The sequence below is a fragment of the Microplitis demolitor genome, chromosome 3, assembly GCF_026212275.2.
Source record: "Microplitis demolitor isolate Queensland-Clemson2020A chromosome 3, iyMicDemo2.1a, whole genome shotgun sequence".
Taxonomy (NCBI): Eukaryota; Metazoa; Arthropoda; class Insecta; order Hymenoptera; family Braconidae; genus Microplitis; species Microplitis demolitor.
Window position 1 is genome coordinate 1,380,979 of NC_068547.1, and position 26,037 is coordinate 1,407,015.

Consider the following 26,037-nt stretch of genomic DNA (forward strand, 5'->3'; position numbering starts at 1 on the left):
TGGTTCCTATTAATCTTAACTTGCATTGTTCAGAATATACAGTAAAAAATAAAAATTTTAAACTAAGGAATAGATTAAAAATAAAACATTAAATTTAAATCGTTAAGTTTCATGTTTTCTAAAGCATTTTTGTAACTGATAGCGAGTAAAAGTAATGTTTTTAAAACTGATAGTATTTTCAAATAAATTAATTTCCCGCAAAAACGCTTATATGTATAAATAAAAATAATTAAACTGTTAAATATTAACACGACAAGTTGATAATGCTTTAGAAAATATTTAAACTAACATTATAAATATTTAGTTACGATTATTTTTTAAAAATCTCGGTCGCTTAAAATCACTTGCGTATGAAATATAAATGAAAGCTTATATTACAAAGCATAATTAATTTTTTATTACCCGATAAACCCGTTTACTCTACTAAAAAAAAAAAAAAAATATTTCATGCAGTTGTCGCACTTATTTAGTGCAAATACAATTTGCATCAAAGGTCAGAGACCCAGTATCCAATCAGGGAACTAGTACCTGATCACTCATAAATTTCTATATCGCATAACTAATCCCAAAAAGTCTTATATTTTTACACGCTCTTTTAGAGAAGGAAACTATGAATTTTTTTTACCGCCAATTGTTTTGTATTCAAATTTTCAACTTTAGAATAAGACTGCAATATAGTTAGGAATTAAAAAAAAAATTCAACGCCTTTTTGGTTTTAAATGTAGATGACTAAACAAGACAGGCGTATAAAAGTATGTCCTTTTAAAATTAGCAACGCGATATCTATATACTAAATATATATGGAATGATCGAGTACTAATTTCCTGATCGGGTACTGGGTATTTCACCTTCCTAAGGATAATTAAAAAATATTAAACTATTGATTCGCAAGTCTAATAAATGTGTTGCTAAATTTTTTAAATACTATTTGCATGTGGTAATTTTAATTGCTTATAAAATGGCAAATTAATTAAAAATGATACCTGTTAAATTGGCCATAGGAATATTTATGATTATTATATAATAAATATAACACATGTGTATTATATTTAAAAAAAAAATAATGATAATAATAATAGTAATAATATTTTAAAAAAGGCAACATGTTACGACGCGTCGTAGCCTGGTTTATTTCCTTTCATGAGTCACAATTCACATTTTTTAAATTAGTAATCGTTAACCGAATCTCACACTGACGTAGATTTAATAATTATTCACGTTTATTATTCATTAAATAAATTTAATTTCACTTTTATTTTATTATTATTATTATTATTATTTACTATTATTATCATCATTATTATTAGTATCTATAAATGTATTATTTATTTGAATAATTCCTAAAAAAATGAAATAAATATAAAAATTTTAAACAAAATAAATTGTTAATTTATTATTCAATATCTAGTACCTTTACATTTTTTATTTCCATTATTTTCATTAGCATTTTAATTTTATTCATTTCAATTATGACATAAATTTTATTTTCTCAAACTTTCAAACTGTATGGCATTTCCGGCTTGTTAATTCAACATTAATCGAATTCAAAATAATAATAATCACATGTACAAATTTTAATAAATCACGACTACTTTCATTTCCTTTTTATTATTTTTTAACGATTAAGCAAAATTAACTCCGGGAAAAAAAAACCAAAAAAAAAAAAATATGAATTAAATATTAATCGCGTAATACTCCAATGACTAGACGTCATGTCAGTTTGCTACTTTTTTTTATCTTTTATCAATTTTTAATATTAACAAATTTTTTAAATTTATAACTTTTATCCGCATTAATTTAAATTATAATGCGAGTTAATTAAAAAATAGCAAAACTCTGATGTAGGTACAATTCTATTGCCCAGCAACAGCCAACGCCAAATGATAAATAAAATTATAAAAATTAAATAGATTAAAATTAATAGATAAATTAATTACAAGAAAATTATACAAACACAAAAACAAATAAACAAAAAAATTAATTTTTATAATTTTATTCATTTAAATTTAAACTCATCTGGCAAATATTTTTCTTTTTTTTTCTATTTTATACAACACCTTAATTACCAAGTAAATACTTTTAAACTTAGTAATACTTTTTTATCTCATCAACAATTCTGTGTTAGCAAGTATTTTTCTCATGTATATTATTATTAATCATTTCTTCATATGAAAAGAAGATTACATTTCAAATCAGCATAGAATTTTACCCACATGAGAGAAACGCCATGAGTCATGTCATTCAACACGCGTTAATTTTATTATTATTTTTATTAAATTTCGTTAAATAACTTTGTTAATTTTCTTTTTCAAATTTCAATCATTTAATTTTACAGAACTATAATTTTAAATATATATAGATGTGTAAATATATATATATATATAGATTTTTTGTTTGTTAATTTAATAAAATCTAAATAATAAATGAATAATGCTAATGTAAGGTACTAAGATATTATAGCGCGAACTGTCATACTGACGGGTTCTCTACACACCGCGCAGGAAGTCATACCCGGCGCGCACTTAGTACAAGCCACCATGTGTCCACAGGGTAGGAATACCACCCCCAACTCTTCATTGTAACAAATTTTGCACATTCTGGCATCGTCAGCACTCTTGTTGACTGGTTTAACGTCAACTTCGGCTTTCTCTTCGGGTTTTTCCTCGGGCTTTTCAGCAGCACTGGCTGGTTGTTCCACTTTTTCAATGTAACTTGGCAGATTCATCTGCATGGTTTCCTGTAAGAAGCAACAAAAACAACAAAATGATTAATAACGTTATCAATAATCAGTGAGAGCTGATTACTAAAAGATTAGATTAAGATAACTACCTCGCGAGAAGGTGGGGCGACGGGTTGACCGATGACACTGTTGATGAACGCTTGACCCTTGACCATCAGAACATAGTAACATTTTTTGAACCACTTTGCGTGTTGGGTCCACGGGTCGTCTTTGGGCTCCCAGTCTTTCAACCCACCGCCGCAGTGGTAGCAAAGAGTTTGGTCTCCAGTTCCCGTGTAGTAAAAACCAGCATCAGCAAGATTGTCTTTAGTTTGCGGCATCGACTTGGGCCACGATTCAAAGCTCTTGAGTCTGGCGTCATAACTCGCGTATTCCGGATGTGCTGGTCCTTTAGGCTGGGCCAAATTGAGACTTCCCAATTTAGCAGTACTGGGAAACTGGAATTCCGTCTGGCCAGAACGAAAATCTGGCGATGCGCCAGGTCTGAATTCATCTCCGTAACGACCACATACGTCACGACTTCGGGGACTTACTGAGGGTACTGTACTTGGATCAACACCGATAGGTACATTACCACAGGGTAATTTACGTACGAATCGACAGTTTGATTGCCAACGCTGGTGATCAGACATCGGGTTATCTCCTTCAACCCACTGGCATATAACGACTCCGCACTCGAAACATTTAACACTGTCACCCTCCCCCGTGTAATAAAATCCAGCAGCTGCTAATTTTTCAGGCTCCATATACGACAACGGCCAATTCGCATAACTCTGCAGTCTCACAGACTCAATCCTATAATCAGCTCGTGGAAACTCGCGATTATCCACTTCGTCTGGCGGGTTATTTATGTTAGATAACTGCGACGGTGCCGGCTGAATTGACGGAAGTCGTAAATTAGACGTCGGCTTCAAATTTTGCAAATTATCTCTCAAGCTATTTCTTATGTAGTCCGTCATTTTTTCTCTTGATAACAACAATAGTAATATCCGCTTAACTTTTCTTACTAATTCAAACACTATGAATTTTGTTATCTGCAATCACAAATAATTACCCAGTAAATTAACCTGTCAATTTATTTTATTATTCTAATAGAACGTTTAAATAAATATTTTATTTTTAAAAATAAATGACGTCATCTAAAAAACCCGTTAACAAAATAAAATTATAATTAAACGTTTGTTCTTTTGTTCACATCAGCTCAGCTGGCATTAATCAATTAAACTAATTAATTGCTATAAATGAGTATGAATGTCTCAGATATTAGACAAATTTGAAATTACTAATAAATAGAGTAAACAATTAATAAAATAGAATTTAAAAAAAATGTGCATTTTCAAAATTTAAAAATTTATAAGTGCATTTTTTTTAATTATTTATAATTTTAAATTTGTCTGATGTCTGCTACATTCACACTCATGTAAATAATGACACTGAATTTAACTGACGTCTAATAATTTTTGAATTTTTTTAAAAACGATAAATTACAAAAAAAAAATTTCGCTTGTATTTTTTTTAACTTTTTTACATATGCATATTTTTAGATTTTTTTTTTTTTTTTTTTTTTTTTTTGTAATTAATTAGTAGAAAAAAATTCAAAAATTTTAATTGTCTGCTTACTTCAGCCATGATAAAAAAACGTACTAGTAAATGTCAAATATATCCAAAAATATTAATAATAAAACGTATGGAAAACGTTGTAATGTGTGCGACAGTAATGTGCGTCATTTCTTAGTCTGAGAACGACTGACTAAAATAAAGTTTCCAATTCAAGGCGATTCAAATATACGCGGGCGTGTTACTGCGTCTTGTTTACCCATCAAGATCCCCTCCCCCCATCCACCAACTCCCAGAATTACGCTTCCAACTTTATCATTGTGTGGGCAATAATAATGCGACACATATGCAGACCCCATACTACGCTCCCATGCTACGCCCACGCACCGAATAAAAACTAAAGAAACCAAGGAAAAAAACTAGTTATCAATCAGTACTAATTCTTCAGCCTCCGCGCTAAGATGATAATAAAAATATTCTAACCTTAAATCCAATAAATATCGATACAAATCGTAGTAACAAAAAACAATTACACAATATCAGCAATAACAAAAATAATTTCACACACACAATAAATAATAATAATTTATAATGTACAATAATCCATTTTCGAACATTTTTGTACGGCCTCTAGAAAACGACCTCGGTTTAAAATCACTACGTGTTTCACAGGCACAGCTGGCACTCACACAAGACCGCACAGAGACTCGTTTGTCTCTTTTTTTTTTCTCCCCTTCTCTCACCCTCTAGATTATTCCTTCCCACTCTCTGATATTCTCTGTAGTATCACTGGCAATATTTTTTTTATTTTTATATTTATACTACAACTCCCTACTACTAAACTCGAGTCTCGAGCTCAGTTGTTTCAGTTCTTGAGAGTCTTTGTCCGGCCCTGGTGCCCCGCGCTATGAAATACAACGTTGCCACTTTTATTTTATTATTTAAATTTAAATTTTTACTTTACTAGCATAGTAACTTTACCTGGAATAGTAGAAACTGTCCTAATCTCATTCTCATTCAGCTTAATACGTCATTATATATTATGATATATTGCCAGCTATAAATATATATATATTTTTAAAGTTAGTCATGTTCACGTTCCCAAAGCATGATCACGATTTATCTTTTCTCCGTACCATAAGGCGCCAGACAGGTACTAATACTCTCTCAAAATATTCATACCGACAAAACGTCATATATATATGTACATAAATATATATATAGTGTATGTATATGTGCGCATACACTACAGTAACTAGACCAGTAACTCAGGAATGGAATTCCACTGATGTAGCATTAGTTGGTCGTTGATATTTAAGCTATCATATTTAACATAAATGATAATAAAATAGATAAGATTTTATTACCCGTTGATAACAATGGGACATAATAAAAAATGTCTAATAATATTTTGACGTGATGAAAAAATTTTACAGTACATGCGGGTCAATTGGCTTAATTGCCAACTCATTGAAGTTTGTTTAAATTAAAAAGTTCAAATTCCACGTCTGGTGTCTGGCAGTAGTTGTCGGACATCTGACAATTTTTAAAATTTTTAAATGATAAAATTAAATTATTTTTAATGAGAAAATTTAAAAATTGACTTTTAGAAAATTCAAAATCAGTATATGCTTTTTTTAAAAATTAATTTGAATGAGTGTGAATGTAGCAGACGAGACAAATTTTGAATTACAAATAAATAGAGTAAATAATAAAATAAAGTTTTTAAAAAATGCGCATTTAAAAATTCAAAAATTAAGTGCATTTTTTATAAATATTATTTTTTAAATCATTTATAATTTAAAATTTGTCTCGTCTGCTACATTTACAGTCATTTAAAATTTTTTTATTTGTAATTTAAAATTGTCTTGTCTGCTACATTTACTCATTGTCTGGCTTACGTCAAGTATCAAGAGCGTATGAGTATCCGATATTTATACTTTATTTAAATTTCAAATTAATTATTTTAAAAATAAAAATTTTTTAAACTTTCACATATGCCGCTCCTGCTTTTTTTGTTATTTTATTCCCGCGCGTGGCAACAGCGTACACTCAATAGTTGTAATAAGAGAGCGTGCAGGAGAAAAAGAGGGAGAGAGAGAGAAAGAGCACAAGTAAACGGGAATGATAAAAAAGAAAGATATCAACAAAGTTCCCTTGTATGCTTGCAAATACAAAACCCACGTTCTTTGTATGAAGGTGAGGCCAGAAACACACACATATATTAATATATATACATACATATATATATACAGACATAAACATATATAGTCATGTGATACAGTCATACTATTATTTAAAATTTATTCACGCCCTCTTCCTTTTGTCGTTATGTTTTATATTTTTTATTTTTATTAATTTTAAATAACAATAAAAAAAACTACATATGGTCCGCTGCGTCAATTGGATATCAGGGTCTTTTTTTATAAATGTTATTTTAGGGGCAACAGTCATCAGCTAAAATATGTATATCTATATATACATATTTTTAAAATTCAACTTCTTTTATCTTATCATCAATAAATATTTGAATTTATTTTTTTAAAACTTTCAGATCCAACTTAAACGTTAGACATCTGGTTAATAGGAGCACTAGTTAATTAAACAAATTACACAATTATCGTTTATTTACTTCATAGCTTTGAATATTAAATTTCTATATATATATAAATAATAATATAAATATTTACAAACTAAGAAAGTTTTTTTGAACAATCAGACATACCCTTTTTGTTGTACTGTCCAAGTTCCAAGATAAATATTTAAATAAATGAATTTTAAAAATCCAGAAACACTTTTTAAAAATAATAAATGGAATGAATTTAAATATTTAAAATATATATAAAATAAAATCAATAAATAAACATGATTATAAAAATCTGCTAACAAGCTGCAGATATTTTAAAAAATAAAACGCTTTCAATGTATAAAATAAAACGGCTTCATCTGTTGAGTTTTAACACCAGGAACTTTTACATTTCACAGTACGACGAGTTCTCAAGAGTTAAACTTTTAAGATTAAATGTTTAAAAGGTAAATGTAATGGCGGCGAGCGAACGCGAATTTAAATTCAGTACAGTCTTTTTTAGTTTAACTTTAAACTTCAGCTTCAGCTTTACTTTAGTTGTTTATAATTTTACTATACTGTATGCCGTAGCCAGTCAGCAGAACAGCTGCCAGGACAACCGAACCGAGAACAGTATTTGCTGTCCAAACAATACCGTCTTTCCCCACTATTTCAATGTAATGTTGATAATATATAATGTAATTTAATATAAACAATGTAAAGAGAACGTTGGATTTAAGCCATCGCTTAATACTTTTACAGTACAGTATTAATTCAAAAATATCAACAACAAGAACAACAAAAAGTTACAGGCCCAAAAAGGCCACTAGTTAAATATTAAAAGGGATCACATCCGTGATAAAACTTTGCGTCGTTATTGTTTCGATACAAACCACTCCGAGTCTAATTAAATAAATTATTTTATTTAATGAATTCAAATTACCGTTACTCCCGCATTTTTTCTTTATAAATTACTCGGTAATAATGGTTTTAATTGTTATTGTTTATTAGAAAAATGATGGCGATGGCAATAAATATAAGGCGTACAAAGAGGACGTAGTACTGATGCGTAGGACTACGGCCAAGGGCCGGGGATTTTTTATTCAAGGGTGAAAGCCTTCCCAATAGCAACAACCAACCCTCGTCGAGACTCTGCGCTGCCCTACGACGCAGGCCACGTACCCCTATTTTCATTGATCCGTCAGCCCGAAATTAATAAATCGAAAAAATAAAAAATTACAGGCAAACTTTTGTTGTTTTAAAAAGAATAATAAACTACGTTACGTAAACTATTGAAACACTTGACGTAATACTAGATTTCTTTTAGCCTAGAATAGATATAATAAAAAAACTAAATATTGGAGAATTAGAGCTTAGATAAAAAAAATTTTAAAATGATCTGGGAGTTTGGAGACAATTAACAATGTTTGGTTTTTTTTCAACAATTTAATTTGAAAAAACAAAAAATAAAAATATGCACGTGTAGAAAATTCAATAAACTACATGTGCAATTTTTTAAAATATTTTTTTTTTATAATTTATCATAGTGAAAAACAATCCAAAATTTATTAGACATGATCTAGCTTCAGTATCATTTTATAAAATATATGTTGGAATATACAACAGAATATGGAGTTAAAGAGAACCGATTTAATTAAAGATTAAAATCGATACGAAGATGGTATTATGAAATGAGGATAAAGAGCAATAAAAGGCTGTATCAACGGTCACAGTCCACATTTATTTTTCTGTTGACCGTTTAATACTCGTAATCATTTATACGAAGTTCGAAGAACGTAAGTCATGTCATGGAGTCATCGATATATATATATATATATATACACATATATATATATATATGTGTATAGATTATTTTGAAAATACTAAACAAGGAAAGGAATAATAATATTAGTATTTCTATTTAAACAAAATCTATGACACTGCTGCTTATTTCCGGGAAACTTTTACAGGAAATAAACTGGCTATTATAAAATATATATACAATAATATAACTGACGTATTTATCAATTACTCATTTGGTTATTTCAATAAAGACTTATTGTTTTGTAATTAAGACACATTAATACTTATTCCTTGAATCGGTAATTTAAAATATTTAAGAGTTAAATTTATCATCAGCACTCTGTGGGAGGGCGAACGATATGATAAGAATGTGCGTTTATCATTAAAATAACCGTTGGCTTCATGAACATTACGTTTTTAATAACTTGATATATAAATGCGTTGTATTATAAGTCAAAAATGAGCAACAAATTATAAAAATGCGAACAAGTGGAGAAGAACAAAGAGAAGTCATAGGAAACTAAAAATTAAAACTAGAGAAAATGAAGAAATTAATATGATTTTAAAGTTAGCAGACAATTGGCAATTTTCGGATTTTTTTTCAACAATTCCATGAAAAAGAAGCACATGTAGAAAATTTAAAAAACTGTAGGTGGAATTTTCTGAAAAAAATCCAATTATTGGACTCGGCTAATTTTTGTATCATGAATTAATATATAAAAACTATAAAGATACAGTTTGTAAAAAACTAATAGATGTACAGTGAAGGAAATGAATAAAAATATGAGCCTCAAATAATTAATGAGAACAATAAAAATTAAACAATCGAACAAATGAAGACAAACTAAATTATTGAGTCATTACTCATTCGGCTGGATAAGGATATCGATTGATATTAAAACAACGTATCGATGCTCATCAGCTTCTATGTATTTTAATTTTTAAACTTTTCAACATTGAAACATATTTACAAAATATCTATCTCTGCTTAATCACATTTGTCTAGCGAACAAACCAAGTTCAAGAAAAATATATCCCAGATAAACGATTTATAATTAACAATTAAATTTGATTGTTACAGCTGCGTTTCTTTATAATAGTAATTGATCTGTTGGGTGTAAATTATTTTAAACAATTTACAATTAATAATAATATAAATATATTATATATTTATCTCTCTGTTTTTGGTCTATGAGTTTAAAATCAGGTATCTGGTATTATTATCTATTACGTAAACATATTAAACTCGTATACTTAAATTTTTAAATTGAGTCCTAAGTTGTTTAAATTTATTGAGAAGTTGCATCAGCATTTGAAATAATCTTACGAGCGGCTACGTATTAAATTAAATTCATTTAAAATCAATACTTAAATATTTTTCTTCTTAGTCATACTCATAATTGTCGTAATTTAAATAAAATAAATTATTTATTTATTAAATATATACTAGGCAAGAAATATTCGTACAGTAGCACGAATTTCTTGGCGGCACATGGGACAGTCTGTCAATGACGGAGCGCATTGTACACAAGTGGCAAGGTGTCCACAAGGTAAAAATACAACGGACACTTCTCTATCCATACAAATTTTACATAATCGCGCTTCTTTCAAACGACGATTTTCTTCTTCAAGTGAAACTGTAATTTTAATTTATAAAAATTATTGTATTACATTATCTTAGCAAGCTATTTATACAATTAAATCATACTGTTATGATTCACAATTAAACTGAAAAAATAATTAGTCACTTACGTGGTCCATTATCTGTCTGAGCGTCAGCTTTTTTATCTTTTCTAATATTTATAACTGACGCCTCTTTATTGTCGCCATTGTAACCCGCTAATTTTTTTTTAACAATGTCTGAACTATTTTGTCCGTGTGATCCGGATTTGCTTGATGATTGGACTGTTATCACTTGACTCAACAATGCTGCTAACTCTGACGATGATGTTTCTGCGTTATCCTCAAGCCTGTAATAATTTTAATTATTAAATTAATTAAGAAAATTTTGTTGCAGTCATATCTGATAGAATTAGTTAATGGTATTAAATTTGGTGTCGTTGAAAAGGTCTTGGCTTAAATTTATTAATAAATTAGTAATTTGCTTGGTAATTATTCACCTATTATTTTCTTCAGTCAAATGAATATGACGAACGTGCTCAATAAGCTGATCAGAATTTGTGTATGGAACTCCGAACCTTTCCATGCGTTGTCTCAATGCTGTTTTTACTCTTCCAAGATTTAACCCCAATTGTAAAGCTGCCTATAGAATAAAAAAAATTTCCGATAAAATAAAAAATATAATTAACAATTATATTAAATTGTTAATTAATAAAATTTACTGTAGCTGGTGCTGAATGTAAGAGTTCTTCGACTTCAGCATCAGTAACTTGACGTCGAACTGGGTTTGAATTTAAATTTGAACTAGAAGGTTGTGGTGATGATGATGACTCTCCAACGTCGTCTCCATTTTCAGGTACTCCAAGAAATATCTATTGTAATTATAAATTATTTTTTTACTTTATATTAATAAATATTTTTAGATAAATATAAAATGCATACAAGAGGATCTAAAGGTGGTCTATTGTCAATACAATGCTGGATAAAATCCTGCCCGCGGACAATAGAGACGAAGCCGCACTTAGGGAACCATCTGGCGTGCTCTGTCCAAGGATCGTCGTCCGCTTCCCAGTTGTGTAGGCCGCCATCACAGTGAAAACATCGTACTTGATCACCTGAACCTTTTAAAAAATAAAAATTCCACATTAATTCCTACTTAAATAAATAAATAAATATCAAACCTACCAACGTAATAAAACCCAGCAGTTGATAACATATCTGGTGTCTGCTGGAGGTTATCAGGCCATCCTTGGAATGTTCTGAGTCTACCTTCATAGGTAGCATACTTAAGCTGCCTCGGTCCAGTATGTTTTTGTATTCCCAATTTATGTAAATCCGCAGTCGTTCCCGACAATAATTTAACTTTCGCCAATTCTTCTTTCTCTTCTGTCGTTAAAGCTGAAGATTAATTTTTAAATTTACTGTACTGTTAAATTTAACAGCAGATTTTATGAAAATATTTTAGTTATGCAAGCTCGTGATGAAATTTAAAAGAAAAAATAATACTTAGTATAAATTAATTATGCATTTTTATATCGATGTTAAGGTTAAAGATATTGCGCAACTATTCAGTATACGTCAAATGACAAAGTAAATATTAAATACTTGATAAAATTACCTGACCCCATTATAAATTATTTGACTAATAAAAAAAAGACTAAATCGTCGTTGATTAATTTTTACGCGTCTGACGTTATGATAGCATTGCCAAAACTATTATATTTAGATCTTGACTGCTTATTACATTTAGCTACTATATATAGCATACATAATTTAATGCTGAATAAATTTTTATCAATGATCATGTCACTTATGACAGCTGATAAATAATTTTATTTACAATAAAATAAAAAAAAAACCAACAGTGATGATACTAATGATTAATTTAATTATTCAAAAATAATAATACCTGAATTTGAATCTTGATGATTAAAAAAATCACACTGTGGAAAACCTTTTCTATGTTCATTAAATGGATCATCACCTGGTTCCCACATTCTCATTATTCCCCGACAATAGACACATTCAACCTGTGCCAATAAATTACAAATTAATTATCATCATATGTAATTAATAATTAAAAAAAAAAAAAAAAGGTAAATTACCATATCTTCTTGCTGAAGATAATAGAAACCAGCTCTCGCAAGACTTTCAGGCGTAACATTACTAGAAGCGGGCCAATTTTCAAAGGATCTGAGTCTCTGCTCATAAGTTCCATACTCGATTCGAGGATTCTGACTTTGAACTGGAAATGAAGTCGTTGGCTGGGCTCTGTCATCAGATGACTCTATTCTGGATTCTTCTGGAGGAGGTGGACACCGAGGGAGACTGAGGGCTGAATTAATTGACTCCAATAAGGGAACATTGCAGGTGTCAGTGGGATTCAATACGAAAGGACATTCAGGTCTGGCTTCTCGATGACGTGCCATTACTTGATCCCCGTAATTCCATTCGGATATTGTCACTCCACAGAAAAAACATTGGACGTTTGTACCCTGGCCGGTGTAATAAAATCCAGCTTTGGCTATTCTTGAAGGATTTACAGCGGCGTTTTCTGGCCACTGGTCAAATGTATTCAAACGATTTAGTTCCAGATTCATTATGTCTGGTTTCAATTCCCATTAAAATTTAAATTATAAAATTTAGAAAATATATTTAAAATTATACAAACTAGTCATCTTCTAGTTTTTTTAAAAAAATAATAATTTTTTTAATTATTATTATTATTACTATTGTTAAGTAAATCCATTAAAAGTAGTTTAGTGTTTTTTATTAAACAATTGACGACAATTAAATTTTATTGTGACAATAAAATAATTGAAGGTTAGGATTTATCACTGATAACATGATTGACACGTTTTAGATTTAATTTACCCACGATAAATTTCATTTTTTATAATTATGTTTAACACTCAAATGTTGATTGATTGTCAAACATCGGCAAGAAAACATGTCTGACGGTCCTGATGGATTTATTTAGTTCGAAATATCAGGTGTGATGACGTTAGATGCGTTAGATGACAACACCATGTTATTATTCTTATTTTTTTTTCGCCAGTGCATTCAATTACGTTGGAAGATGTAATTCTTAGTGACATTAAGGTCATGCGGCCTAGGGTCTCTATGAAAAAAAAAAAATTTATTCCAATGAATGAGTGTGAGTGTAACTGACAAGTGGGAATCTTTTAAATTTCTGAATAAATAAATGAAATGTATGTAGAATGAAAATTTAAAAATGCGTATTAGATCAATGAAAAATCCGCGCGCGCATTTTTTTAAATTTCATTAGACAGACAAATTTAAAATTATTAATAAGGAGACTAAATAATTAATAAAATCAAATTTTTAAAAAATGGGCATTTGAAAAATTTTGAAATTAATAAGTGCATCTTTTAAAAATATTTTTCTTTAATTATTTGTAATTTTAAATTTGTCTGATTGTTGCTTTTAAGATAAGAAATTCAAAATTCGGCGGGAGATGACGTAAAGGTCTGAAAAAATAAATAATCGTTCGATAATAATAAATCGATTCTAATAGCAATCGATTCATAATTTTCATTCCTGGTAATTTTACAACAGTTATCGAGAAATTTAAAGAATCAAAATAAAATATAACCTTGAATTTATCATAAATAGTGACAGCAATTGATATTATTTATTTTTTATAATTAATTACAAATATGTTTATTCAATTTGAAAGCTCTAGAGTTAAAGAAGCTGAACGTGAAGCTATAAAAAAATCACGAGAAAAAATCTTAGCTGAGGTAATTAATTTATTTTGATTTTTAGTATTTATTTTTTTTTATTTATTTAAATTTTTCATTTATTAATATATTATTAATAATATTAATGTAATAATTAAAGGCTGAAGAAAGTTATCATCGAAAACAAGCACAAGCTGAAAGAGCTAGACAACGTGGTGATGACAAATGGATGCTTCCTGAATTAGATGCAAAGCTTTCATCTGGAAAATTAAAAAAGAAAAAGAAAAAAGAGAAGAAAGAAAAAAGATCTAAAAAGTCTAAGAAGAAGAAAAGAAAACATAGTACTTCTAGCTCAAGTAGCGTGAGTTTTATTTAATTAATTAATTAATCATCAATCATATTTAAGATTTTTAAATTTACTTTATATATTTTATTGCAGAGTACCAGTGAAGATGAAGCTGGTGAGTGGGTTGAGAAAAATGATTCGAGTAAATCAACTGCAGTATCATCGAAAGTCGCTGAAGCTGAAAAACTCGAGCGCGATGAATGGATGAATTTGTCGGGATCATTTTTGTGCTCATCTAGAGACAAAAAACCCAAAGAAGATAAAAAAGATACTTGTATTATAGCAGAACCTGGACAGAGTTCGAAAGAGTTGAACCCGTACTGGAAAAATGGCGGGACGGGCTTACCTGAAGAGAAGCAAATAAAAAATAAACCTGTGGTTATGAACCCGGAGTGGCTGAAAAAAAGTCTTCAGAGAGCTCAGGAGCAGGCTCGAGAAGAGGGAAGAAGTCTTGAAGATATAGCTGCGGAGAGATGGGGCTCTTTGGATCAGATTAAACGAATGATCGAAGAAGCTGAAATAAATTCAAAGCCTTATAATAAATCGAGGTATCATGAAGGTGACCGTCAAAGAAAAATTGAATGTAAGAGATCACACAGAGATCGCAGTAGGTCGCGGTCACGAAGTCGTGACCGGTATCGTCGGAGTTATGATGATAAGTATAATCGGGGACAAAAAAAACCAGCATTCAAAAGACCTGATGATAGCAATGATGGGTCGAGTTGTCATTCAGGTTCAAGACAATCGAGTTCATCGAAAAACTGGCGGAAACCTGAAGCTAATGAACGTCTAGCAAGACAGGAATCAAATCCTTCTAGTTCCGTAGACAGAAGATCTGATTCAGCAGACAGATCTAGTTCAGTTGACAAAAGACCTAGTCCTGTAAATACAAGACTGAGTGCAATCACATCAACAGATTATCATTCGACTGTACAATCATCGTCAAGCGACAGTGAAATTTCCGAAACTGAAGAAAAATCTCCGGTAGCTCCGATTAAAGTTTTAACTGATGATGAGTTGAATCATCTAGGAGCTAGACTTATCAAAGCTGAAATAATGGGCGATATGGAAACTGCAGCGAAGTTGAAAAAAGAACTCGAAGATGCACGGGGAGCCCGCAAGACTAAACCTCAACCTCGTCAAGACTCGAGAAAAGAAGAAACTGTAACTTTAACCACTACCAACTCCAGAGGCATGACGAAGATATTCGAGACACGAAGTAAATACCAGGAACCTCAAGGCGGCCGCCGGAAAAATAAAAAAGTCGAGTCCCACGAAGGAGGGCAAAGAGTTCGATACTTTGCTGACGATGACAAATACTCGCTTCAAGATATGTTTCAACGAGAGAAAGGAGTGTCGACTAATGAAGACGATGCGGTATTTGTCAAGATGGCTTCCAAGAGTATGGACATGGACGAATTGTTCGAGGAACGAATCACCCGTGGCGATAGCGACGCGAAAAAAGATCACCGTGACAAGATGCGTGCTATCCATGAGCACCAAAAGAGGGAAAAGAGTTTGGACAACTGCCGGCTGTGTGTTGACTCCAAGGAGATGCAGAAACATCTGATCGTTGCATTGGGATCAAAAGTGTATCTCAGTCTTCCTTGGCATGTTTCTCTGACACCCGGTCACTGTATTATTGCACCAGTTCATCATGTTTCTGCGCAGACGCTTTTGGACGAAGATGTCTGGGATGAATTGAAGGCAATAAAAAAAGCGCTCACTAAAATGTTCACGGACAGTAACCAGTGCCCTGTATTTTTTGAAGTATTCGTCGGCCGACATCGTTATCCCCACATGTACTTGGAGTGCGTACCCTTACCGGAAGAAGTTGGCAGCATGGCGCCGATGTACTTCAAGAAGGCGCTGCTGGAGTGCGAGATGGAGTGGTCAACAAATAAAAAAGTTGTTGATTTAAACAACAAAGATGTAAGACAAGCCATTCCTAAAGGTCTTCCATACTTTGCTGTAAACTTTGGTACCCAAGGAGGATTCGCTCACGTTATTGAAGATGAAAAATTATTCCCCAGGAATTTTGCCCAAGAAATTATCGGAGGAATGCTTGACCTAGACTCTCACATGTGGAGGAAGCCACGTAAGGAAAAGTTTGATCAGCAAAAGAAAAAGGTTATCGAGTTCGCTGAGCAATGGAAAAAATATGACTGCACAAAACAAAAGTAATTTAAATGTATTTATAAAGACATTGTATTTAAATATAAAAATTCATTTATTTATCTTTACTATCGTTCTCCGTTTTTCTATCAAAAAATCCCACGACTGGCCACATCATCAAGTGATCTTTTAAAATCGACGGAAATAATGCCAGCATTTTAAAACATTTGCCCATTTTGTCTTGGTCAATCAGCATTTTGTACCCAGATATTAAATCTTTCCTATCAGAATCGGGTGCTTTTTGCAGCAACACATTAAGCCTGACATCAATACCTAGATCTAGTAAAAATTTTCTCTGAGTTACTGGCCCGAAGGCCATAGTTTTGTTGTCTTTAGTTGCAATTTTTTTAATCATCGCAAAGTCCACATCCGCTGTCAGATCCGCAGTTCCTGGAGCAACCAGCGGGTCTTGCTGCTGGTGGTTTTTAAAAGCTCGGAATGTGTCAGTCTTGTCTCCGTCGTGACCGTAGTCAGCTATCAAGGCAAACCCGCCGCACTCTTTTAAAAATTTTGACATGTAGTCGATTATTACCATCGTCTGTGGACTTGCTTCCACGTGGTCTCGTTGTTCATTTTCCTATAGATAATTTTTTTACCATATAATTTAATTATTTTTCATAATAAAGACAACTTAATCAAACACTTACAGATATAAATAATTTACTTGACAAAGTGGGAAACTTGGACATGACATACCGGAATTTTTCTTCATTATTTGGGTCGATATCTACAAAGACTTCATGCCAGGCTCCATTATTTTTCTGTAGACCAAAATTATTCATTAAAAATTAATTGATTATTAAATAATAAAAGAAATTATAATTGAGAACCTGAAATTTGTGGATTGGTAAAGCATCAAAAAATTCATGAGCAATAAAAACACTAAACTTCCTAGGAACATGTTCAATAAAACGGTACCAAAATACTTTAGTACCGTCTTCAGTAACTCCTTCCCGGTAATGATGACTCGTTACTTTATTTTCTTTATCATCACCGCTAATTAAAATTGGAGTAACTTCTTTGGAAGAGACGCACAACTTTTTCGCCTGAATGTCTGACAAAGCCGGACTGACTTCGACTAAATGTACGGACAATTTATTTATGGCCTTGAGTTGTTTGAATACCTTCAGAATGTCTTTGCTCAATGTTCCTCTTCCTGGTCCAAGTTCGACTAATTGGAAATCATTCTTACTAATTTTTCTCCATTCATTGAGCACCCATATTCCTACCAACTAAAAAAGTGAATCATCATATAAAATATATTATTATTATTATATAAACTAATAAAAATAAATAAATTAGCTACCTCTCCAAACATCTGAGAAATTTCTGGAGAAGTTATAAAATCTCCTTCAGTACCAAACACATCTCTCAGCATATAATATCCAGCTACAGGATTCGTCAGCGCTTCCTTCATGTATTCAGCAACAGGAATTGGTCCGCATGACTTTATTTTAGCATGCAAATGTTTATGTAACACAGGTTTTGTCTCTTTGATTGATTTTTCAGTGACATCTGATGAATACCAGCATCTCAGTGCTGCTATCGGTGATTTATTAAATAATTTTTCATAATTATTTATTATTAATTTTTTTCTTTGGAGATTTATCAAGAGTTTCATAGTAAAACTTAATCATCAAAGCCTTACTGATGTGATGAAGATGTTCTGTATTTTATATTTGACAGTTTTCTAGATAAATTATCCAGTGATTTATCATGGACAGGTTCCAGGCATAGAAATTTCTTGAATTTAATAAAGACAAATAATTAAATGAACGTTTGTTGATAACATTAGAAATAGTTTAGAAAAATAATAAATTACATGATGGGACGTTGATTTTTGTCTTATAATTTATATTTAAATATATATATGTATATATTTATTAAGTATTCAAAATCTTTGATCGGTGGTTAGAAACTGGGCCACTTACTATATATTTATTAAATAAATTTCACTGACGTAATTATCAGCTGGCTACCAGCTGTTTGACATATATTTAAGTATAATATATCCTCATATATTTGACGCTAAAGATTCCCGCCAAAAGTACAGTAGCAAGTACGCATATTTTTATATTTATATCAAAATATTTAAATGTAAATTTATTTTTTTATAACTGATAAATTATTTAAAATAATATAAAGTCACTTCATAAATAAATATATAAATTTATCAATAATATGTAGGGAAAATAAATATTTTTAAAGAAAATTTATAAAAGAGGTTAGGTCGGGTACTTGTCCTCACAAGTTTATTAATTAATTAATAAATTATAATTAAAGAAGAATTTAAAAATGGCGAGTTTTGGAGACAGAATTGTTGTTCTTATTGACATGGACTGTTTTTTTTGTCAAGTTGAAGTTAAATTAGCTCCTGAATTAAAAGGCAAACCATTGGCTGTTATTCAGTACAGTTCATTTGGACCTGGAAGGTAATTATTTTTTAAATTAATTTTTAAAATCATTTTCAAACCTCCTCCCCTTTTTTGTAAATTTGTCTGATGTCTGCTACATTCGCACTCATATCAAAATTTAATCAATTGATTTAAAAAAAATTAAAGCATTAATTGAAAACAAAAATTGGTAATAATTAATTATTTATACATTAATTTAATAGTATAATTGCTGTTAATTACGAAGCAAGAGATTTTGGAGTTACTAGACACATGAAAAGTGATGAAGCCAAAGAAAAATGTCCTCAAATAGAATTAGTTACTGTCCCGCCACTAAGAAATAAACCTGATACTGGAAGGTAAGATATTGCAAACTATTTTATTTAAATTTTATTGATCAATTATTGATAATTAATGTAATAATTTATGTGTCCAGGTATCGTGCAGCCGGAAAAGAAGTTATTGATGTACTAAAAAAACATTGCAATATTATAGAACGAGCAAGTGTTGACGAAGCTTATCTGGACATCACAGACTTAGTGGATAAAAAAATGGAAACGATCCATAGTCAACCTAAAAACTTGGTAGCGCAATTATCTAATACGTATGTCGTCGGCTACTGCGATTACGAGACAAATGACGAAGAGAAACGTAAAGAAGGCGTTGATCGTTGGATAGCTGAAGCTTTCAGCGAACTTGGTGACATGCAGGCAAGAAGATTAGCAATAGCAGGTATAATTGTTGAGTTCTTGAGAGCTGAAATTTATTCGCAGTGCGAGTTCAGATGCTCTGCTGGTATATCTTACAATAAAATTCTCGCTAAATTGGCGTGTGGTCTTCATAAGCCGAATCGTCAGACGATTCTTCCGTCAGCAGGAGTTCCAACCTTGTATTCTTCATTACCTGTAAAGAAAGTACGGAATCTTGGTGGCAAGTTCGGCAATATCGTTATGGAATCACTAGGATGCAATGTCATGGCTGATTTGTTGCGTTACTCGCTGCAAGATCTTCAGAAAAGATTTGATGAAAAGACTGGCTCCTGGTTGTATAACATCGCGAGGGGAATAGACAATGAACCGGTTACTAATAGACTTGTTTGTAAGTCGATAGGTGCGAGTAAAAATTTTCCAGGTAAACAGGCAATAACTAAATTGGACGTATTGGAATCTTGGGCTCACGAGTTATCATTGGAGCTGTCAGATCGCCTGGAACAAGATCTAGATGAAAATAAAAGACGCGCTACGTCCCTTACTATCAGTTATCATTATTATCAAGACCGTAGAATTATAGCGCAGTCAAAAGTCTGCTCGCTACCTTCTTATAAGGCTGAAAAAATATCCAGTATTTGTGTGGACGTTATTTCTAAAGGCCTACAGAAGCCGATTGCTTTGATTAGTATGTCAGCTGGTAAATTTGTTCCGAGTAAAGGAAGTGAGAGTTTTAAAAATTTTTTCAAGCCGGGCAAGTCTAGTGCTGATAAGACAGAGCATACTGCTACCTCGGAATCGGTTGATTCTATTTCTAATTGTCTGAGTAAGGAAGATGTTAAAGTTGATGACGAAAGTGGGAATAAAACTGATGATGAGGATGATAATCCCTTGGAAAAATCTTTTGTAGAAATATCAACTAAAGTTTGTGATGACAAATCAAGAAAATTTTTTGAAGTTAAAAATTCAATTAGAAAAAATAAAGATAAAGTCCAAAATAAACCAGTAATTAATTCTCTAACAAGTAAACCGATAAATTTGAATTTAAACAAAACATTAAATGGCGAAAATTTTAAAAACTCATTTTTTATGAATATTTTGAAAGATTCAAAAGCGACTGTGGGCTTAAAACCTTCAGTGTCTACGTCTAAATTTTTGGAACAGTCTACGGAAGTTGGGCATCAATCTAAAAGTGATGGCGAAGACAATGAAGATAAGTCGGTGTCTGAAGAAAAAAAAGTAAGCATTGATAGTCCGATTGAATATCAGTCACCGGATATTTTTGCTGAATCACCAGCACAGGATGCCTGCGATGTTAGCGAACCAGAGCATGCTGAGCAAAAGACCGTAGTGGAAAGTAAACAAGCTGATGATACTGATGTACTAGATAAATTGAAAGAAATCTTCCCGGATCTTGATAATATTGATCGATCTGTGATGCAATTATTGCCGATTGAGTTACAGAGAGCAGCGAATGCGTATTTGAAGTCGAGGAAAACTGTCGATACTTCTCCGGTGGTAAAAAAAAATGTTAAGAATTCGACGGGTAAAACAAAAGGACAGAAAAATAAAACAGACAAATCGTCAGTTAAAAAAGATAACTCAATTTATAACTTTTTAACTAAAAATTCAGCGGATAATGACTCGACTATGAAATTATGCCCAGAGTGTAATCAGATGATCAAAAAAGATAAATTTTCCGAACACTCAGACTTCCATGTCGCTAAAAATTTACATCTGGCTATTAATCAATCGTCAATTTCCTCGGCTGTCAATGAAACTCCTGGTGACAATGACCCAGAGACTCCAACTGCCAAGAGAAAAATAAATTTAAATAATTCAAAATCAAATAAAAAACCGCGCAATATTCAATCTTTTTTCACTTGATAATTATTTACTATTTTTAAAAGTAATTAAGTTACTCTGTGATAATGCGGCTACTGCATAATTTAATGTTATTTTTGTAAATTATAAAAAAAAAAAATTTTATTGGTAATATAAATTAAGAAATAAATATAAATTTTTTATAGACAAAATTTTTTTATTCTCACATTAAAAAAAATATTATAGACATATATTTATATAAATATAGAATATTTAAATATTATATTTTATGACTAAAAATTAATATTTGGAATTATTAAAAAAAAAAAAAACAAGCACGAATTTAAATAACGTTAACTTAAAATTATAAATTTAAAAATAAAGCAATTGAATTTTTAAATGCTCCATTATAATTAAACAAAAAATGACTTTAATTACAAAGTTATTTTTTGTTTGCCAAATTAATTTTTATAAATAATCATTAAAATCGTGCAAGCAGTGAAATTGCAATAAAATCGATTATAATAAATATTAATTCGATAAAATAAAAAAACTTATCAACTAAATTTATTTGTCAATAAATCTTTGCTTTAAAGCATCTGTTAGTTCTTTAAGAATTGCTGTATGTTCTTTAATTACATTTGTCAGTTGACTGATGACTTCGATTTTTGAATAATGGCTGTCATCAATATCTTTATGAATGCGTTTTAAAATTTCAACTTCTTCTGATTTTAAATCAATCAGTTTTTGCGTATACTCAGGATTTTCTTTTGATAAATTTTTATTACTGTTGGAATGAACTCCTGAAGATGATGAAAAATTTGAAGTGTCATCTACTGTGTCCCAGTTATCATCGTCCTTTACAATATCTTCATTACTACAGAAAAATAATAAATAATTACTTTAAATTTATAAATTTTCATTTGAAAGACCGAGGGCATTCTCAAACAGTGTCCCAAATTTTTAAAAATATGTAAATACCTTTTGAATTCATTTTCTGAATTACGGGGAGTAATAATTTTGTTATTTGAAGACTGATCAGGTTCAAACTTAGACTTAATTTCTATAGTATTAATATCATTATTATTATTGTTGTTAGTATTATTTATTATACTGGAGGTTTTCTGCTGGCTTTTTTCTTTCAGAAGACTCTCATCTTGAATATTTTTATTTCCAATCGCATAACTTGTAAAGTTAATAGACTCGTCATATTTCAAAACTTCTTCCATCGCTTCAATCCACGGCCAGGGCTTACGCGCCATTTTTATTCTCGGTTTATGGTTTTTTATTTTATAATAAGTTGTTTTCATGTTGAAAAATTTTCTGCTTATGATTCGTACAGGATAATGTATATTTTTACTTCTAAAGACCTTAGCTATTTCATTCCACAGTATACTTTTTTTAATCAACGGGTTATTGAATCGGTGAATACGACTTTTGTATTCGCTGAGCAAGAGCTTTATTGAACGTTTACTCCAAATATTTTCATCGGGTGTATCTGAAATAAATAATTAAATAATTAAATTATAATACCCAACTGCCAGTCTCTCTCCTCTCTCTTATACTGAACGCGAAAAAAAATAAACCAAAAATATGCACATGTAGAAAATTAAAAAAGCTCTAGATGCAACTTTTGAATTTTTCTTTCTTATTTTTATAAAAAATAAAAAAACTATTAGACGTCGGCTAACTTCAGCATTCAAAACACAGTAACACAAAAATAAAATTTTTTAAATATGTATTGGATTATATTCGCAAGACTCCACTGTAACTAATACTTAAAAATTGATTTTTAAAAATTTATCTCTGTGTTTTGAAATTGGGCAGCCGTACGATTAATGTCAGCCAACTTCACTTTGGTCTGAAATCCTTTCGTTTCATCCATAATCACATAATATACTAATAAATAAAATAAAATAAAATAAAATAAAACCTTCATCAGAAGTAATCGTTTGTTCTACACTAGTCTCATCTCGGCTTTTGGCGGCAGTTGGTTTTAAAAATTTTTCAAAATACCGCGTCGCAAAACGCGGATCTAAAAATAAACAAATTATTTATTTATAATGTAATTAAATAATAATAATAATAATAATAATAATTTCGTAATTATAAAAATTAATTGCATACCATTCTGCAATTTATTATGAGTAAATTCGTTTTCACAAACTGTCAGAATATTATTTTTCCACTCGTATTCTATGATCGTCAAATTATTATTTTCCATGACTTAATTTTTCTAATAATTTATTTTAATAAATAAAAAAAAACATAAATAACCCGTTAAATTTTTGAGCGAATAAATGTTTCAATTTTTATATGAAAGTTTGTTATTTTTTTACCAACCTATCAGTAATTAAAAAACAAAAAACAATTGTAATTTTATTATTTTTATGTAGGTATCCCTAGAAATACCACCAATCACATGTTCAATTATTTGAATTGTTGAAAAATGGCGGTAAGGATCAAGTCAAGCGTGCGCTGGAACTGGGACAAAGGAATTATCAGCGTCATAAATATTATTGAGTCTCGATTATTTAAATAATTGTCAATTTAAATTTAAAAAATGGCTGACTTAGAAGAAAGAATAGTAGCACTGATAGACATGGATTGTTTTTTCTGTCAAGTTGAAACAAGAGAACATCCTGAATTAAAAGCTAAGCCACTTGTTGTCACGCAGTTTAACTTGGTGCTGGCTGTCAATTATGAAGCCAAAGCACTAGGGGTCACAAGATTCATCAGCGGTAATAAAGCTAAAGAAAAATGTCCAGAGTTAGAGGTAATAAGTGTTCCAATATTACGAGGCAAAGGCGATGTGTCAAAGTACCGAGCTGCTGGTCAAGAGGTTATCGAAGTACTCAAGCATCATTGCTCGGTTATTGAACGTGCGAGTGTTGACGAAGCCTACCTGGACATAACGAGTCTCGTTGAAGAAAAAATAGACTCAGTTGCTTGGTCATCAAAGGAAATTATTTCTAAATTAAATCATACATTTGTTGTTGGTTATTGTGGTGATGACAACGATGAGGAGACGAGAAAGAATGGAGTTGACAGGTGGGTCAGAGAGTCTTTTGATGATCTAGGTGACGTCCAAGCGAGAAAACTGGCCATCGCTGGACTGATTGTTGAAGAATTTCGGGCTGAAATATATGAAAAGTGTAAATTCCGATGTTCTGCAGGAATTTCGTACAACAAAGTCCTGGCAAAGTTGGCATGTGGACTTCATAAGCCAAATAAACAGACGATTCTTCCAGCTACTGGTGTTCCTGGTTTATTTTCATCGTTGCCGATAAATAGAATCCGTAGTCTTGGTGGTAAAATTGGAAAGGAAGTTGTTGAATCTCTTGGCTGCAATGTAATGGCTGACTTACTAAAATTTTCTCAGCAGGATTTGCAAAAACATTTTGATGAAAAGACTGGATTGAAGTTGTATAATATTGCCAGGGGGATTGATCACGAGCAAGTAACTCCGAGATTGATTTGTAAATCGATTGGTGCGAGTAAAAACTTCTCTATCAAACAGGCAATTACTGATCTGGATACTGTAGGTTTTTTAAAATTAATTATTACGCTTGTTAATTATTTGATAAATTAATTGATATTATTTATTTCAGCTAAAACAGTGGGTCGATTCGTTGACGGATGACGTTAGCAGTCGGTTGGAGCAGGACTACGAAGAGAACCATCGACGGGCATCGAATCTTACCATCAGCTATCAATGTCATCAAGCAGGAAAAAATGTTTCTCAGTCACGCACGTTGCCTTTGGCTGGGTATAATCCTGAAAGAATTGCCAGCCAGGCTTTCAACTTCATCGCCAAGGCGATTGATAAACCAATCGTAGCTTTGAGCATCGCTGGAGGTAAGTTTATTGATGCCCAGAATGACGGAAGTTTCGTTAATTATTTTAAGACTGTCCAGAAACGATCAGAAAAAATAAGTAAGTCAGAGGCTGATGAAAATTTTTATCCTGATAGTCCTTCTGCTGATCGTGAGCTTGAAGGAAATGGAAATTATTTTGAGGAAAATGATTGTGAGAAAACTGATGACAGTAAAGCTCTTATTAAAAATGGTGTTAGTGTTAAGCTACGAGAAATTTTTCCAGACCTCGATAATATTGACCCAGTGGTCGTGGAACTGCTACCTCCTGAACTCCAAGAAGAGGCGAGAGTTCATTTATATTCTAGAAGTAAACTCAGTATTATGTCTCCGCAAAATAAAATTAAAAATGAAGAAAAATCAAAAGCTGTTAAGCCGAAATCGAGTAATAGTAATAAGTCTAGCAGCAGTAGCAGTAGTAAGTGTGAAAAAAATCAGAGTAATATTAAAAAATTTTTTGTTAAAAATAGCAGCGATAGTTCATCGATGATACGCTGCTGCGAATGCAACCAGATGATTTTGAATGAAAAATATCTCGAGCACTGCGATTATCATGTCGCGCATAATTTGCAGAAAGATATCAACCAGTCGCTGAGTAGTGAAGTGAGTTCTAGTAAAAGAAATCGGGATGGCGGAAACACTCCGAAGACAAATAAAAAGAAAAAAAGCATTGAATCATATTTTAGTAGGGACAAATAATAAATAATTATTATTATAGATGTTTATG

General features: G+C 31.1%; 7 protein-coding genes across 13 annotated transcripts; 3 read left to right on the plus strand and 4 right to left on the minus strand.

The window, feature by feature from the left end:
- Positions 1–1,354: 1,354 nt before the first annotated feature.
- On the minus strand, positions 1,355–7,483 carry LOC103576214 (baculoviral IAP repeat-containing protein 7-B). Of its 5 annotated transcripts, none has more exons than XM_008556355.2 (3): positions 7,023–7,483; positions 2,830–3,774; positions 1,355–2,737 (listed from the first exon to the last, which is right to left on the minus strand). In XM_008556355.2, the coding sequence occupies exons 2-3, from the start codon at positions 3,697–3,699 to the stop codon at positions 2,447–2,449; spliced, it is 1,161 nt and encodes a 386-aa protein (XP_008554577.1). In that variant the 5' UTR covers positions 3,700–3,774; positions 7,023–7,483; the 3' UTR covers positions 1,355–2,446. The 5 variants fall into 5 exon arrangements, with proteins under 5 accessions (XP_008554577.1, XP_008554573.1, XP_008554575.1 ...); XM_008556351.3 differs by lacking the exon at positions 7,023–7,483 and adding an exon at positions 5,279–5,500; XM_008556353.3 differs by lacking the exon at positions 7,023–7,483 and adding an exon at positions 4,781–5,172.
- A 2,058-nt stretch (positions 7,484–9,541) lies between these two features.
- Positions 9,542–13,388, minus strand: LOC103576215 (baculoviral IAP repeat-containing protein 7). Of its 2 annotated transcripts, none has more exons than XM_008556357.3 (8): positions 12,392–13,388; positions 12,196–12,316; positions 11,472–11,672; positions 11,229–11,407; positions 11,009–11,158; positions 10,787–10,929; positions 10,419–10,636; positions 9,542–10,303 (listed from the first exon to the last, which is right to left on the minus strand). In XM_008556357.3, the coding sequence occupies exons 1-8, from the start codon at positions 12,884–12,886 to the stop codon at positions 10,113–10,115; spliced, it is 1,698 nt and encodes a 565-aa protein (XP_008554579.1). In that variant the 5' UTR covers positions 12,887–13,388; the 3' UTR covers positions 9,542–10,112. The 2 variants fall into 2 exon arrangements, with proteins under 2 accessions (XP_008554579.1, XP_008554578.1); XM_008556356.3 differs by having other exon boundaries at positions 9,545–10,303; positions 11,472–11,684; positions 12,392–13,385.
- Positions 13,389–13,845: 457 nt separating this feature from the next.
- LOC103576217 (CWF19-like protein 2) lies at positions 13,846–16,520 on the plus strand. Its single transcript, XM_008556360.3, has 3 exons — positions 13,846–14,050; positions 14,151–14,351; positions 14,430–16,520. The coding sequence occupies exons 1-3, from the start codon at positions 13,967–13,969 to the stop codon at positions 16,518–16,520; spliced, it is 2,376 nt and encodes a 791-aa protein (XP_008554582.1). The 5' UTR covers positions 13,846–13,966.
- On the minus strand, positions 16,503–18,439 carry LOC103576216 (protein arginine methyltransferase NDUFAF7, mitochondrial). The gene is made up of 5 exons (XM_008556359.3): positions 18,334–18,439; positions 17,818–18,254; positions 17,342–17,743; positions 17,159–17,272; positions 16,503–17,088 (listed from the first exon to the last, which is right to left on the minus strand). The coding sequence occupies exons 2-5, from the start codon at positions 18,130–18,132 to the stop codon at positions 16,567–16,569; spliced, it is 1,353 nt and encodes a 450-aa protein (XP_008554581.1). The 5' UTR covers positions 18,133–18,254; positions 18,334–18,439; the 3' UTR covers positions 16,503–16,566.
- Positions 18,440–18,531: 92 nt separating this feature from the next.
- On the plus strand, positions 18,532–21,593 carry LOC103576218 (DNA polymerase eta). The gene is made up of 3 exons (XM_008556361.2): positions 18,532–18,943; positions 19,129–19,263; positions 19,341–21,593. The coding sequence occupies exons 1-3, from the start codon at positions 18,807–18,809 to the stop codon at positions 21,496–21,498; spliced, it is 2,430 nt and encodes an 809-aa protein (XP_008554583.1). The 5' UTR covers positions 18,532–18,806; the 3' UTR covers positions 21,499–21,593.
- A 184-nt stretch (positions 21,594–21,777) lies between these two features.
- LOC103576219 (putative mediator of RNA polymerase II transcription subunit 24) lies at positions 21,778–23,659 on the minus strand. The gene is made up of 4 exons (XM_008556363.3): positions 23,563–23,659; positions 23,369–23,470; positions 22,417–22,933; positions 21,778–22,312 (listed from the first exon to the last, which is right to left on the minus strand). Exons 1-4 carry the CDS (start codon positions 23,657–23,659, stop codon positions 22,003–22,005), a joined length of 1,026 nt encoding a protein of 341 aa, XP_008554585.1. The 3' UTR covers positions 21,778–22,002.
- On the plus strand, positions 23,380–26,012 carry LOC103576221 (DNA polymerase eta). Of its 2 annotated transcripts, none has more exons than XM_008556365.2 (3): positions 23,380–23,500; positions 23,832–24,976; positions 25,047–26,012. In XM_008556365.2, the coding sequence occupies exons 2-3, from the start codon at positions 23,999–24,001 to the stop codon at positions 26,007–26,009; spliced, it is 1,941 nt and encodes a 646-aa protein (XP_008554587.1). In that variant the 5' UTR covers positions 23,380–23,500; positions 23,832–23,998; the 3' UTR covers positions 26,010–26,012. The 2 variants fall into 2 exon arrangements, with proteins under 2 accessions (XP_008554587.1, XP_053593252.1); XM_053737277.1 differs by lacking the exon at positions 23,380–23,500 and adding an exon at positions 23,697–23,757.
- Positions 26,013–26,037: the final 25 nt, after the last annotated feature.

Excerpts from the sequence above, each read along its gene's own strand:
- LOC103576218 (XM_008556361.2), top strand. The coding sequence starts at position 18,807 with ATGGCGAGTTTTGGAGACAGAATTGTTGTTCTTATTGACATGGACTGT. Across the intron at positions 18,944-19,128 it reads AGTTCATTTGGACCTGGAAG|TATAATTGCTGTTAATTACG; the intron begins GTAATTATTTTT and ends TTAATTTAATAG. Across the intron at positions 19,264-19,340 it reads AATAAACCTGATACTGGAAG|GTATCGTGCAGCCGGAAAAG; the intron begins GTAAGATATTGC and ends TTATGTGTCCAG.
- LOC103576216 (XM_008556359.3), bottom strand. The coding sequence starts at position 18,132 with ATGAAACTCTTGATAAATCTCCAAAGAAAAAAATTAATAATAAATAAT. Across the intron at positions 17,744-17,817 it reads TTTCTCAGATGTTTGGAGAG|TTGGTAGGAATATGGGTGCT; the intron begins GTAGCTAATTTA and ends TCACTTTTTTAG. Across the intron at positions 17,273-17,341 it reads TACCAATCCACAAATTTCAG|AAAAATAATGGAGCCTGGCA; the intron begins GTTCTCAATTAT and ends TTTGGTCTACAG.
- LOC103576215 (XM_008556356.3), bottom strand. The coding sequence starts at position 12,886 with ATGAATCTGGAACTAAATCGTTTGAATACATTTGACCAGTGGCCAGAA. Across the intron at positions 11,159-11,228 it reads GACCACCTTTAGATCCTCTT|ATATTTCTTGGAGTACCTGA; the intron begins GTATGCATTTTA and ends TAATTACAATAG. Across the intron at positions 10,304-10,418 it reads TCAGACAGATAATGGACCAC|TTTCACTTGAAGAAGAAAAT; the intron begins GTAAGTGACTAA and ends TTAAAATTACAG.
- LOC103576221 (XM_008556365.2), top strand. The coding sequence starts at position 23,999 with ATGGCTGACTTAGAAGAAAGAATAGTAGCACTGATAGACATGGATTGT. Across the intron at positions 24,977-25,046 it reads CAATTACTGATCTGGATACT|CTAAAACAGTGGGTCGATTC; the intron begins GTAGGTTTTTTA and ends TATTTATTTCAG.
- LOC103576217 (XM_008556360.3), top strand. The coding sequence starts at position 13,967 with ATGTTTATTCAATTTGAAAGCTCTAGAGTTAAAGAAGCTGAACGTGAA. Across the intron at positions 14,051-14,150 it reads GAGAAAAAATCTTAGCTGAG|GCTGAAGAAAGTTATCATCG; the intron begins GTAATTAATTTA and ends TAATAATTAAAG. Across the intron at positions 14,352-14,429 it reads GTACTTCTAGCTCAAGTAGC|AGTACCAGTGAAGATGAAGC; the intron begins GTGAGTTTTATT and ends ATTTTATTGCAG.
- LOC103576214 (XM_008556351.3), bottom strand. The coding sequence starts at position 5,314 with ATGAGAATGAGATTAGGACAGTTTCTACTATTCCAG. Across the intron at positions 3,775-5,278 it reads GACAGTTTCTACTATTCCAG|ATAACAAAATTCATAGTGTT; the intron begins GTAAAGTTACTA and ends TTGTGATTGCAG. Across the intron at positions 2,738-2,829 it reads TCGCCCCACCTTCTCGCGAG|GAAACCATGCAGATGAATCT; the intron begins GTAGTTATCTTA and ends TGCTTCTTACAG.
- LOC103576219 (XM_008556363.3), bottom strand. The coding sequence starts at position 23,659 with ATGGAAAATAATAATTTGACGATCATAGAATACGAGTGGAAAAATAAT. Across the intron at positions 22,934-23,368 it reads AACGATTACTTCTGATGAAG|ATACACCCGATGAAAATATT; the intron begins GTTTTATTTTAT and ends TATTTATTTCAG. Across the intron at positions 22,313-22,416 it reads TCAGAAAATGAATTCAAAAG|TAATGAAGATATTGTAAAGG; the intron begins GTATTTACATAT and ends ATTTTTCTGTAG.